The sequence below is a fragment of the Rhinatrema bivittatum genome, chromosome 8 (assembly GCF_901001135.1).
Source record: "Rhinatrema bivittatum chromosome 8, aRhiBiv1.1, whole genome shotgun sequence".
Taxonomy (NCBI): Eukaryota; Metazoa; Chordata; class Amphibia; order Gymnophiona; family Rhinatrematidae; genus Rhinatrema; species Rhinatrema bivittatum.
The window spans coordinates 41,423,088-41,437,911 of NC_042622.1; the positions used below are offsets into that span (position 1 = coordinate 41,423,088).

At 47.2% G+C, this 14,824-nt stretch overlaps 1 protein-coding gene across 4 annotated transcripts in view; it reads right to left on the reverse strand.

Annotated features, from left to right (window-relative positions):
• Window positions 1–4,918: 4,918 nt before the first annotated feature.
• SNX21 (sorting nexin family member 21) overlaps window positions 4,919–14,824 on the reverse strand; it is a 14,941-nt gene continuing 5,035 nt past the window's right edge. For all 4 annotated transcript variants that reach the window (XM_029612738.1, XM_029612737.1, XM_029612740.1 and 1 more), the window contains exons 3-4: window positions 8,920–9,074; window positions 4,919–6,481 (exon numbers count right to left, since the gene is read on the reverse strand). In XM_029612738.1, coding sequence (XP_029468598.1) covers window positions 5,807–6,481; window positions 8,920–9,074 — 830 coding nt within the window. In that variant the 3' untranslated portion in view covers window positions 4,919–5,806. The remainder of the gene's footprint in view (window positions 6,482–8,919; window positions 9,075–14,824) is intronic.

Below are 14,824 nucleotides of genomic sequence, written 5' to 3' on the forward strand. Positions count from 1 at the left end.
CCAGGTGCCGAGTAACTTACTTCACCTCTGAGAAATGCTTTGTAAGCATAATTTTCATATTGCATGTTCTGTTCATTAATCTAGAAAAATCCATGCCTGCGTGTCTCCAATGCTTGCCCTGGATAGAATTAGGCATCCTGTTTCGAGATTAACTCTACAAATTTAGTATCTTTGTTGTATCTGTGGACCCTTGGACTGGGGTGAGATTGGCTCTACTTGCAGGCAGGAGCCCTGCAGGTTTTCGGCGCCAGCAGGCGGTCCCAGGCAAAGCTTTAGCAGCCCACGTTCCCCCGGGGTTTGGCCTTTGGGTGCCAGAGCCAGTAAGGACTTGGGCGAGGGTCTCTGCTGACGACAAGGGACGTGGTCCAAGGCCAGGCTAAAGGTCGTAGACAGGCAGCATACAGGAGTTTCGCGTGTCCAGGCGAGGGTCAGAGATGGACAGCGATCAGGTGCATCGAGAATCCGGCGCTTCCTTCCTTCTCAGATGCCCTTGTAAATGTAGAGTGAAGCTAAATGCAGATTGTTTCGATTTTTTTTTTTCTCTCCCGGAGCAGCTTAAGGATTTTCTTAGACGGAAGCACAGGGACTATGCTTCCACCTTCCTAGAGCTTCAAGTTCATTTGTCTGTCATTTGTCAAGTGGGACTAGGCAAATGCTTGTGTTAAAGCTTTTTCCTCCTCTAATTATTGTTCTTTACTCCTCTTTTCTTTTTCTCCTTCCCCCCACCTTGTTGAACGATAGAATGGGAGGAAGAATCTCAGTTCTGCTATTACTTAAATTCAATTGGATGTTTAAATCCCTCATGATGTTTCTGCGCAAAGATATTTTATTTGTATTATTGATTGAAATCTTATAAATAAATGTAAAAAAAAAAAAGTATATCCATCCGAGGAAGAGGGAAGGATAGCGCTGGAGCAGGCTGGGCAGATGAAGACTGGAACAGACTGGAAGCAACATGCACTACACAACGTAGGAGGACCTGTTGCTGAGGCACAGTGTGTTGGGATAAGGGTAAAGAGGATGATGTCATTAGTAGGGGCCACGGGGACTTTCCCACCGTGGTCCCTTTAAGAAGCCGGACGTGGAGAGGGTGCAGGAAGAGGCAGGAGCTGGCGGCGTTCGGTGGCCTCCTCTCGCAAGAGGGGTCAGCGGTGTCCAGCCACGGCAGCAGGTCCTGCGCATCCTGTTAGGTGAACTAGGCAAGCGGCGATCCTTAGGGGGCGCCGAAGAGCAGCCTTGTGGGAGCCTATCCCGCTCGGGGCAGAGGAGTAGAGATTTGCATTCAAAGTGCAAAATAAATATATGACCTATTTAGTGTCCACATGAAAATATTCTCAGGAAGAGGTTGGGCAGCAGTAGCACCCTCACGCTGTTTTATCCACAGGACTGCAGCACACCAGAAGCAGCGCCAGTCTGTCCCTAGGTCGTTTTACAATCAACAGGAAGCCATGGAACAGCACAGACCCTTTTTGACAGGCTGTGTAACCAGCAGGGACAGGGAGAAGATTCCCTTCTTGTTTTACCCCTCCAAAAAAAAAAACGCACTTCCTGTGCTTGGCTGTGTTCCTCGTTCAATGACTTCTCTTGTTTAAGGAAGCAAGGCTCAAAATAGTTCAGCAGCCTGGAGCCCTAAAGAAAGGAGCAGTGTTTCCACTTCCCCATCTTACCAAGTATGCAAGTAATGTTAGCGCTGCGGCAACCCCGACAGCTCCTGCTTTCTTTCCTAACACTGGCAGCAGTGCCATGTCCACCCACGCTGGGGCACAGTGCTCCCACGAGCATGGCATGGTAGCAAAAAGGCCGGGACGGGCTCGCTACAGCTCGGCCCTTATACAGTGCATTCAGAAAGTATTCAGACCCCTTCACTTTTTCCACATTTCATTACGTTACAGCCTTATCCTAAAATGGATAGTATGCATTTTTCCCCCCCCTCAGGTCTAAAACTAATACCCCATTTATGACAAAACAAATCAGGTTTGTAGAAATTTGTGCAAATTTTAAAAAAGAAACTGAAATATCACATTTACATAATTACTTGGTCCTTTGGCGAGGCACTTTTTGCAGCAATTACAGCCTCAAGTCATCTTGAGTATGATGCTACAATCTTGGCACACCTGGCTTTGGGGATTTTCTCCCATTCTTCGCTGCAGATCCTCTCAAGCACTGTCAGGTTGGATGGGGGAGCGTCAATGCACAGCTATTTTCAGGTTTCTCCAGAGATGTTCGATCATGTTGAAGTCTTGGCTCTGGTTGGGCCACTCACAGATATTCACAGACTTGTGCCAAAGCCACTCCTGCAATGTCCTGGCTGTGTGCTTAGGGTCGTTTTCCTGTTGGAAGGTGAATCTTTGCCCCAGAGCGCTCTGGAGCAGGCTCTCATCAAGGATCTCTCTGTACTTTGCTCCGTTCATCTTTCCCTCAATCCTGACTAATCTCCCAGTGCCTGCAGCTGAAAAACATCCCCACAGCATGATGCCGCCCCCACCATGCTTCATCGTAGGGATGGTATTGGATAGGTGATGAGTGGCACCTGGTTTCCTCCAGACATAGCACTTGGCATTCAGGCCCAAGCCTCCAGTCTTGGTTTATCAGACCAGAGAATCTTGTTTCTCATGCTCTGAGAGTTCTTTAAGTGTCTTTTGGCAAACTCCAAGCAGGCTGTCATGTGCCTTTTACTGAGGAGTGGCTTCCATCTTGCCACTCTACCATAAAGGCCTGATTGGTGGAGTGCTGCAGCGATAGTTGTCCTTCTGGAAGTTTCTCCCATCTCCACAGTGGAACTCTGAATCTCTGTCAGAGAGTGACCATCAGGTTCCTGGTTACCATCCTGATCAAGGTCCTTCTCCCCCAGTTGCTCAGTTTGGGCGGGCAGCCAGCTCTAGGAAGAGTCCTGGTGGTTCTGAATTTCTTCTACTTAAGAAAGATGGAGACCACTGTGTTCTTTGGGACTTTCAATGCTGCAGCAATCATTTTGTACCCTTCCCCAGATCTGTGCCTTGACACAATCCTGGCCCAGAGGTCCACAGCCAATTCCTTTGATTTCATGGCTTTGATTTTGCTCTGACATGCACCGTCACGTGTGGGACCTTATATAGACAGGAGTGTGCCCTTCCAAATCCTGTCTAACTAATTGAATTTACCACAGGTGGACTCCAAGCAAGTTGGAGTAACATCTCAAGGATGATCAATGGAAACAGATGCACCCAAGTTCAACTTTGAGTGTCATAGCAAAGATTCTGAATACCGGTGTAAATGTGATACTGCAGGTTTTTTCCCCCAATTAATTTGCATATCACATCTGATTTTACTTTGTCATTATGGGATGTTGTGTGTAGACTTGAGGCAGAAAAATTGCATATTATCCATTTTAGAATAAGGCTGTAACATAAACAGTCAAAAAAAGTGAAAGGGGAGGGGGGGGTCTGAATACTTTCTAAATGCACTGGACTTGATCTGAATCAAAAGAATCAAGGATGATCATGAGGCAGACCTACATGAATTTTCAAGGACCTAAGGACCCTTCACAAAAGATATTAACACCTCAAGAAGGGACCTCAAACGTTCATCTACCCCAACCGTGGCATCACTTGGGGCAGTGTCTCCTATTGAGGCAGTTCTTGTGCATATCTTGACAGGAATGAACCTCACTCATAAGCCAGCGCATGTTGGGGGATGATCTCAGTCTCTCAAATTCACCACTAATGCCTTTCGTAATATTTGCATTGCGTCAAAGAAAGAAAAAAGAAAAGAAAAATTGCCATGATGGGTCAGACCAAGGGTCCATCAAGCCCGCCTGCCGTTCAGACTGTAAGATGTGCAGGCGGCCTGCAGCAGAAGCTATGATCCAGGTCTCTATGTTAGATATGAAGGGTGGCGTCAGAATGGGTCTTTCACAACTTACCAACAGATGCATTAGAGCAAGGGCTCACAACTGCAGTTCTCAAGAGCCGTGAATAGGGCTGGTTTTCAGGGTACCTGAGGTCTATCTATCAGCCTTCTTCTTAACCCATGTATGTGTCAATGCATGTGATGAGTATTCATTAACAGCTCTGAGCAAGCTAATGGATAGAAGTTATTCTCCTCTATTCTATGGACAAGTTTATTTACAAACTGACCCAAGCACTGGGGGTTTTGTCTGTAGACGTGTTCCCCAATACAAAATCTTAAATTAAAAAAAAAAATCAAAGCTCTGTGCAGCCCACATTGAGAACCCCAGCATTAGACAAAAGAGCCCCTGGCTTGGCTTGTGCTTGACTCATGCCTTTGACCCTTCTGCCAAGCTAGAGCGATGCTGGGTATGGGATGGTGTTTTGGGATTTTTTTTCCTTTTTGACTCACCACTTTTCTCCTCCTCTTTTGGGCTTCCAGCTCAGTCAGAACCAGGACTGGGACCTGGTACCATAAACCTTCACTTATACCAGCTGTGGGGTTTCTCCTGTCTTTTATTTATATTTCCTCATTGCAGTGAGTGCCATGCTCCAGGCCTCCTTCCAGCACCTCTGCAATCATGGCCCCCTAAATCCAACCACTAGCCATTGCATGGTGGCCACGACCTACTTCACCGATCAGGGACTGCGAACACCACCACCACCACCACCACAGCATCCCAGTCCCGGCTGAATTGGCCACGGGAAGACCATCTCGAGGCAGCGGTCAAACCCAGCTCTCTCCCCGAGACGGTGCACCGTGCTGGCTCAGGCTGAAGGCTTCGAGTGTGCCCAGTCAGCAGGAGGATGCCGTAACAAGTTACAGAAAGACTACTGAGCAAGAACTACAGGACTGTGTCCCTTTTCATGCTACGCTGTGACATTCCTCAAAGGAGACTGTAAGGTATTTCTCATTCTTACCAGCTCAGCGTGGGGGGGGGGGGGGGGGGGGGGGAGGCAGATCCCATAAAATCACAGCTCAGTCTACGGCAACCAGGGTCACTCTTTTTTAATGAAATATTAATAAAAAACAAGAAGAGGGTAATCTACGTTCCACCTCCTCACACTTCCCTTTTCAGCCCTCCGCACAGAGACAATTTTAGACTTTATTTAAAAGCTCCAAAAGATAAAGAGTAATCTGATGATAAAAAAAATCTTTTTGTAAGATAAAAATATAAATACTTTAAACAACTGGTGCAAAGGGTACAAAGGAGAGTAACTTGTGCACCACATACTGTACGTGATCACCGAAAGGGAGCAGACTCTGCTAGCAGGGATGTCCCATCTCCTGATCACTGTGCTCTTCCCTTAACAAGTGCCAAAGAGATCATCCCCAAAGGGCCAGGTCTATACAGCACTTTATTTAATTCAGCAGCAGCCCCACATTAAAAAAAATGCCCATTTATCAAGCACCTCAACCCAAAAGCTCTGCCTACCTAGCCAGTTCCCTGCCTCAGCTGATGCCTGTGCCACGTACTTGGGCAAAATTCCCATTTAGCAGTAGCACTCGGCTACCACCACCACCACCACCACCACCATGTACTGGGAAGAATGAAGGAGGTAACTGTACAGTGCTTGAGATTATAGCAGTGACAATAAGGTTACTGTATTGCACTATAGCTTCTATAAAGTGGCAGGGAAGCTGCACTACCTCAAGGTCTGGACGAGTGCTGCAGGGGTGGCGGCACCACAGACAAGTAGTGTGTGGAGTGCTAGCTCAGCAGCACCAACCCCCTGCCAATTAAAAAAAAAACAAAACCCTTCCCTTTGCAGAGGTCTTGGGCGCTTCGTATAAAGTCTGTCTGTCAGTCCCAGGGATCGATGATAGACATGGTGCTGCAGCTAGAACACAAAAAATGTCTTCAGGACCCAGGACAAGCTCAGGTCAAGATCTCCTTGATCAAACACTCCTTCAGGGTGGGCAGCTGTTGAATGCTAACTCCGGCCTCCTGCAAGCTTTGAAGGCGCGCCTCGGACAGGCGCTTGTCCTTCCCTACCTTCCAGGACAGGTGGATGTGGGCTTGGAGAAATGGAATCAGGAAGGGGTGAGCGGCCTGCGCTTCCAGCAGCCGAAGGGCCTGCTCACAGTACTTCTGTGCCTCCTCCAGACTGTCCAGCTCCTGGTGACAAACCGCTAAGCCCGCCAGCGTCAGGAGAGCATGCTTCCCACTGCTGCCAGGGTGCAGCTTATTCTGCAGCAGCCAGGCGTTGGTCCACAGGGCGACGGCATCCTGATACAGCCCAGTGCAGGTCAGCTGCCGGGCCCCCTGCACATCCCGCAGGTAAAAGAACTCCAGGAATTCCCGACACCTCCGGATCTCAGGGAAGGAGTACATGTGGGACAGGAACTGCTCAAAGGCGCGGCTGCGCTTGGCGATGGTCTCCGCTGCAAAGTTCCTGCGCAGTTTCTTGCGGGGGAAAGAGATGCCATGCATGTCACAGCCGAAGCGCCTGCGCAGGTGCCGGTTCAGCTTCTCAAAGTCAGAGTAGCGGCGGGAGATGGTGGCTGGCGTTTTGTCAAACTGGCCGGATTTTATCAGGTAGATGGTGTACAGCTGAGGAGGGGGAGAAAGACCCAGCATGAAAAAAACAAACAAACCAAAAAAAGCCCCCACCAAAACCTTTAAAGGAGGCAGTGCAAAATGTGTTAATGCTGGGACAGCCTTGCTCCAACCTAGCCCAGCAGCGCTGCAAATCAGGAGCAGGGAGGTGATCAGATGAGAATCACGAGGAGCTGGCAGGGCAAGAAGAGATGCGCACTGAGCTGGTAGGGAAAGAGAGAAATAATGCAGGAAGTGGCAGCCATTACAAGTAGTAAGTTTAAGTGAGGAGGGGAAGCAGTGTTAGTCTGTAGTAAGAAAAAAACAGAAAGAGGCTGGTAGCACTTTATAAGACACATGGAAGATTTTTATTTACAGTTTTACAAGTTGTTTTTTTTTTTTTTTTGTTTGCACAGTTGATGACTTTTGTTGCCTTTCTGGCCCAGTAAACCAAAACAAAACAATTGCACAATCCAAAGTAAAATAGGCATGGCCAGTCTCCCCAGTGCAGGTCGGAATATCAGCACTCAGGAAAAGAAAAAGGAGAATTGGTCAGAAAGTCGCTTGAACATGTTACCTGAGAGATGGCTTCCTCTGATAGGCAGCAGAAAAGAGAGAGAGAGAGAGAGACAAAAAGGTCAGAACGCTGTGGCCTAAATCTCTAGAAGGAAGGATCATTGGTGCTCGTGCCTGCAATCCCTCTTCCTCCTTATCACCCGCCCCTCCCCCACTACCAGCTAGGGCAGAGCATGCCTTAGGTAACCATACAGCTCCATGTCAAAGGGGACAGGCTGATCCAGTTCTGGTTTTTTTCCTCCTTTTCTGTATGTGTGAACGTGTAGTGTTTTGGTATTTTATATATTTATTTGATTTATATTCTCCTTTTTCAGACACTTCAAATACTGTAGGTATTTCCATATCACCAGAGAGCTTGCAATCTAACAGGTGGATTTTCAAAAGGAGTTATGCATGCAAAATTATCGTAGCAATTTTCAAAATCCATTTACCCTTGTCAAGGGCACTTACACATGTACAACCCAGGTTTAAGTGGGTAAATGTTTTTGAAAATCAGGCCTTAAGGTTGTCCCTGAGGCGATAGAGGGTGAAGTGACTTGCCCAAGGTCTCAAGAAGTGGCAGCGGGATTTGAACCCTGGCTTCCCTGGTTTGCAGCCCGCTGCTCTAACCACTACGCTACTCCTCCACTAGTTATGAATTTCCTAAGGAAGTCAATGCCATCTGGTGAAGTCCCTCACGAGAAGCTCCTCAGGGAATTGCAAAGTCATGGGATAGGAGACGCTGTCATACTGCGGTGAAAAGACTAAATGATCGGTTTTCCCTAGGGAGTGAGGTGAACAGTGGCATGGCCCCAAGATCAGTAACAATCTGGAAAAGGAAGGAGATCAAATATGCAGAGGAAAAAAATAATCACTCAAAGAAGTTAGAGCACGAGTGGCTTGTGAGGAATTTCAGGAGTCTCTCTTGTGAAATTGAGGAACTGGACAACTAGATGGAAGGTGGAAATTTAAATGTGGACAAGTGCAAAGTGGTTTACATAGGGAAAATAGTCCTCATTCTAGGTATACAATGCTGGGTCCCATATTAGGAGTGACCACCCAGGAAAAAGGACCTCGGAGCCATCATGGGCAATACCCTGAAGTCATCAACTCCATGTGCAGTGTGCAGAGAAGGACAAAAAAAAAAGTGATTCCCTTATGAAGAAAGGCTCAACAGCTTAGGGCTCTTCAGCTTGAAGAGGAGAATTTGAGAGGAGATATGCCATAAAATTATATGTGGTGTGAAACATTATTAGCAAATGGTTATTTACTCTATTAAATAGTATTGGGACGGAGGGACACTTCATGAAACTAAATTAGTAGAAGATTTAAAACTAAATTTAAGAAACCAATTTTTTTTTTCAGTCAGCGCACAATTAAAGCTATGGAATTTGTTGCCAGAGAATCTGGTCAAGGCTAATAGGGCAGCAGAGTTTAAAAAAAGGTTTGGTCAGGGGTCTGGAGGACAAGTCCAGAATCGATTATTAGCCAGATGGGCTGGGCTGTCTCCCTCTTACTTCAGGGAGGGAGCACCATGGAATGGACTCTCCTCCTAGGTATTTCCAAGGAGCCTGAACTGGCCCCTGGCAGAGACAGGATGAGCAATCGGTCAAGCCCAGCATGGCACTTCTTGGGTTAATGGGAACATCTGAACTAAAGTACATGCAGGCAGTAGCCCAGGACCAGGACTGCCTCAGCTTGTCCCCCATGGCCACTCTAAGCATGCTCCCCCGTTCTGCCCCCCACCCCAGGGTCCGATTTGGGAATCCTACAAGAACAGTAGTGGCAGGGAACAGAAGGCAAGGGGTGTCCTGGACTATGGAAGAAAGTGGCTATGACCGGTACCATGGAGGGAGGGGGTGAGGCAGGAGCTGGGCTGTTCCCACGCACCAACTTACCACATATTTGGAGGAGCCATCGCGAACCACGTTGGCACTGGTCACCTCAAAGATGAGCCTTTCAGGGACGGCCCGCGTCTGCGACTTCCTCCAGAATTCCTGAATTTGCCTCGTTAGGAGGGGCCTGTTCTGTTGTGGCTCCTGTGGGCTTGGCTCTGTAGATAAAACAAAAACAAAAACCCCACACATTTCACGCTTGGTAAGTAACACACTAAGCAAACAAAGACGCATCACAGGAACAAATGCTCAGTGCTCGAGTGGTTGTAGAGGTTCTCCATGAAGTCGTCGTAGCCTTCGTCTCGGCAAGAGAGATCTATGGAAGGAAGGAGGGAGAGGCTATGTCTGCAGGAAAGAAAGAGAGGCTGTGGATTCTTTTACTGCAGAATATGAAGTGGGTGGAAAAGGCGCTATATGGAAATAGGGAGGTGCAATTTCCCCTCGCTCTCTCTTTTTATGAGAGAGAGTGTGTCCAGGCTCATAATCCAACCTTGTTTTCAAGTGTTGAAATTTAAATGTGGAAGAGTGCAAAGCGATGCACATAAGGAAAAATAATCCCAACCCCAGGTACACGAGGCCGAGTTCTGCATTAGAAGTCATCGCCCAGGAAAAGGGCAGCAGAGTCCTTATGGACAATACACTGAAAATCTCAGCTCAGCGCGCGGCGGTGGTGGTCAAAAAAAAGCAAACAGATCGATAGGAAAAAGCTTAAAAGGAATAGCAAAGTAGTCAGGAGAGCCAAGATGCAAATGGAAGAAAATATAGCAGATATGGTAAAATGGGAGGACAAGTCATGTTTTAAATATTAATGACAGAATACCAATTTATATTTTCTCCTAAAGACTCAGAGGTGAAGTGGAGGAATATATAGAGACTGACGTTGAAAAAAAGATGGATAATAAAATATAATAATTTTCCCCAGATATGTTCATTCAGATGTACTCTGTACAGCTCAGTCAACCAAGACAGAAACTCCTGTCATTCTATCCCAGCACAGAAGTGGCTTCCAAGGTTCATCAACATTACAATAACTTGACTTTTATGAATTCATTGTATTATTGAACATGAAATAGTCTGCTGTATTGGTGGGGAAGGAGGGAGAGGCGCTAGTAACATCTTTTAATGTATTACAGTAAGGTTTTATTGTTGCTGTATTAGTTGAAATTAGAACATAAGAACCTCCAAGCTGGGTCAGACCAAGGTCCATCGAGCCCAGCATCCTGACTCAGACAGTGGCCTAATCGAGTCACAAGCACCCGGCAGATCCCATAGCGTAGATCTAATTCCTGTTAGGTACAGCAATAGCTTTCTCTAGTCTACCTGGCTAAAAATCCGTTACGGACCTTTCCTCCAGAAACTTGTCCAAACCTCTTCTAAACCCCGCTGTGTTACTCGCATTGACGACGCCCTCTGGCAACAGATTTCACAGCTTGATTGTGCACAGAGTGAAAAAAAAAATGCTTCCCACAATTTGTTTTAAATCTGTTGCTAGTTTCTGGATCGTCCCCTTGTTTTAGTATTACTTGAAAAGGTAAAATGACTAGGGATGTGAATCGTTTTCCATATCGTCTTAACGATAGAAATCGTGTGGCAGGGCAAGAAAATCGTCTTAGGCACGATTTTTTAGTTAAAAAATCGTTAAAAATCGTTTTTTCCGATTAGTGCGCACTAACTGGGAGTTAGTGCGCACTAACTGGGAGTTAGTGCGCACTAACTGGGAGTTAGTGCGCACTAACTGGGAGTTAGTGCGCACTAACTGGGAGTTAGTGCGCACTAACTGGGAGTTAGTGCGCACTAACTGGGAGTTAGTGCGCACTAACTGGGAGTTAGTGCGCACTAACTGGGAGTTAGTGCGCACTAACTGGGAGTTAGTGCGCACTAACTGAAAATGATACAATTTGACACTTTTCAGGTCAGTTAAGGTCAGTTTAGGAATGAATATGTATTCCTATTGGCTGCCCTCTTATTTATTCATGTTACCAAGTTTCCTACTGACAGTATATGGGGGATGGGAAATGGAAACAGTTGGTAGCTTGACAAAACAAGTAATGTGATCAGTCAATGTGACTAGAACTTGTGCCCTAACCCTGATACCAGGGGTATTGTGATCTTCCTGCACACAGTGCCCTATCCCTATTAATACCAGGAGTGTTGTGATCTTCCTGCACACAGTGCCCTATCCCTAATACCAGGGGTGTTGTGATCTTCCTGCACACAGTGCCCTATTCCTGATACTGGGGGTGTTGTGATCTTCCTGCACACAGTGCCCTATTCCTGATACCGGGGGTGTTGTGATCTTCTTGCACACATCCCGATATCAGGGATAGGGCACTGCATGCAGGAAGATCACAACACTCCTGGTATTAATAGGGATAGGGCACTGCATGCAGGAAGATCACAACACCCCTGGTATCAGGGATAGGGCACTGTGTGCAGGAAGATCACAATACCCCGGAGGAGTGAGGGTCAGGCAGCTCCCCCCTGTCTGTGAAGCCAGCCTCTCACTAGTAATGCAGGGAGGGAGCTGTCTCAGACTTCACCATCCTCCCCCCCCCCCCCTTACCCACACACCATTCACTAGCTGGGACATGGGGGAAGTCAGGAGTGAGGGTCAGGCAGCTCCCCCCTGTCTGCGAAGCCAGCCTCTCACTAGTAATGCAGGGAGGGAGCTGTCTCAGACTTCACCATCCTCCCCCCCCCCTCACCCACACACCATTCACTAGCTGGGACATGGGGGAAGTCAGGAGTGAGGGTCAGGCAGCTCCCCCCTGTCTGTGAAGCCAGCCTCTCACTAGTAATGCAGGGAGGGAGCTGTCTCAGACTTCACCATCCTCCCCCCCCCCCCCTCACCCACACACCATTCACTAGCTGGGACATGGGGGAAGTCAGGAGTGAGGGTCAGGCAGCTCCCCCCTGTCTGTGAAGCCAGCCTCTCACTAGTAATGCAGGGAGGGAGCTGTCTCAGACTTCACCATCCTCCCCCCCCCCCCCTCACCCACACACCATTCACTAGCTGGGACATGGGGGAAGTCAGGAGTGAGGGTCAGGCAGCTCCCCCCTGTCTGTGAAGCCAGCCTCTCACTAGTAATGCAGGGAGGGAGCTGTCTCAGACTTCACCATCCACCCCCCCCCCTCACCCACACACCATTCACTAGCTGGGACATGGGGGAAGTCAGGAGTGAGGGTCAGGCAGCTCCCCCCTGTCTGTGAAGCCAGCCTCTCACTAGTAATGCAGGGAGGGAGCTGTCTCAGACTTCACCATCCTCCCCCCCCCCCTTCACCCACACACCATTCACTAGCTGGGACATGGGGGAAGTCAGGAGTGAGGGTCAGGCAGCTCCCCCCTGTCTGTGAAGCCAGCCTCTCACTAGTAATGCAGGGAGGGAGCTGTCTCAGACTTCACCATCCTCCCCCCCCCCCTCACCCACACACCATTCACTAGCTGGGACATGGGGGAAGTCAGGAGTGAGGGTCAGGCAGCTCCCCCCTGTCTGTGAAGCCAGCCTCTCACTAGTAATGCAGGGAGGGAGCTGTCTCAGACTTCACCATCCTCCCCCCCCCCCTCACCCACACACCATTCACTAGCTGGGACATGGGGGAAGTCAGGAGTGAGGGTCAGGCAGCTCCCCCCTGTCTGTGAAGCCAGCCTCTCACTAGTAATGCAGGGAGGGAGCTGTCTCAGACTGGTATCAGGGTTAGGGCACTGTGTGCAGGAAGATCACAACACTCCTGGTATTAATAGGGATAGGGCACTGTAAGAGATGACTGTAGTAGATTGAATAAAGATCTGATGTTTCTGCTCTCCTCACACCAAACAAAAACAACACACAAGGAGAGAAGCCCTTCTTACAAAGCTGAGCTAGTGAGTTAAGTAGGAGGAAAAGTAAACATACTGGTGCCAGTGTGGCTACTTAAAAAATACACTTACCAACAATCAATTACATATATTTGAACTGTGTACAGTTCCAGCCAGGACCACCTTTCTAAAATGCACAGTGATTGGCAAATTCAACATGCACTAGCATTTCAGGTGCCTGCTAACAAAAATAATAAACAAACAAGTTCTAGTCACGTGAGTGCTGATCATTACATTACTTTTTTTGTCAAGCTTCCAACTGTTTCCATTTCACATCCCCCCAACCATATTGGTAACATCAATAGATAAGAGCACAGCCAGCCAATAGGAATACATACATACATATTCATTCCTAAGTGACCTTTACTGACCTGGGAAGTGTGAACACTTTGTTTCATTTTCTGTTGGTGTTCGTTAGTTTCCAGTTCCATTTCCCATCCCCCCAACCATCACCTCAGTGGTAACCTTGGTAACATCAATAGATAAGAGGGCAGCCAGCCAATAGGAACACATATTCATTCCTAACTGACCTTCAGTGACCTGGAAAGTGTTTATTTGTATCATTTTCAGTTAGTGCGCACTAAATCGAGTTAGTGCGCACTAACGGGGAGTTAGTGCACACTAACTCGAGTTAGTGCGCACTAACACGATTTAACGATTTTTAACGATAAATCGTTAGAATTTCTATTGTATCGTGTTCTATAACGATTTAAGACGATATAAACATTATCGGACGATAATTTTAATCGTTGAAAAACGATTCACATCCCTAAAAATGACCATGCTTTGTTTACCCGTTCCACCCCACTCAGGACTGTATAAACTTATCATTGTGTCCCCCCTCATCCAGCTCTTTTCCGAGAACAGAGCCCTAGCCTGCCTAGCCTCTCATCACAGGGGAGCCGTTCCATCCTCTTCACCATTTTTGTTGCCCTCCTCTGGTTTTTTTCCAGTTCTGCCAGGTCTTTTTTTTGAGCTGGGGTGACCAGAACGACACACAATACCTTAAAGTACGGTCACATCACTATCAACATGATGATATTTTGCTGGATAGATCATATGGTCTATCCAGCCTGCCCATCCACATCATCTCTGCCATTTCTTTAGAGAGATTCCCTCTGCTTGTCCCAGGCTCTCTTGAATTCAGAAACTGTCCTTGTCTCCACCACCACTGTTGGGAGGCCATTCCATGCATCCACCACCCTTCTCTGTAAAGAAATACTTCCTTAACCCCTTTCATCCTCATCCCATGACGCCCTCATTTCCAAAGCCTGCTTTCCGTTGAAAGATGCCTGCCTTCTCTGAGCATGGAAACCCTGGAGGTATTTAAAATGTCTCTTATGAAAAGGAACCACATGTCTTGTCTCCAGTCCTCCAGAACTACTCCCAACTCTAAAGAAGGATTGAAAGAGACCCAGCGGAGCTGCCAGAACTTCTCTAAACTCCTTTAGTACTCTCAGATGTACCCTATCAAGCCCCGACACTTTATCTGCTTTTAGTTTAGCTAGCTCCTCACAAACACAGTCTTTTGAAAATCCTGTTGCTGCTTTATGTTACCTGTAAACCGAGGTGATGTTCACAACGTAGCTCGGTATATAAAAATGCTCAAATAAATAAATGTAATCCTACCCTTGACCTTCCACAGTGAACACCGAACAGAAATATTTGTTAAATTCTATTTTTAAAACAAGGTGTTCTACCATCCTGTTCCCATTGTGTACAAGCTAAGGGGGTAGACTGTGTAAAGCTGCAATCTTCCCTCTGACTCTACCATGAAAAAGTAGTTGTTCCACTTGGGGTGTGCACACCAATAATTTTCGGTTCAGTGGCGGGGGAGTTCATTTTATCTCATTCCAATTTTTTTTTTACCTTTATTTAAATTTTGATTAATTTTCCTTGTTTGTGCATGCAATTTGCAAACAGCACACAGAAAATTAACTTTGCATGCATTATTTGCAAATTGCATGAATAGAAACGGAAAACAAATTGAAAATGAAACAAATTTTTGTGGCCAATTTTATCCTGTCCTTTTTAAAGTGTCACTAAACTAAA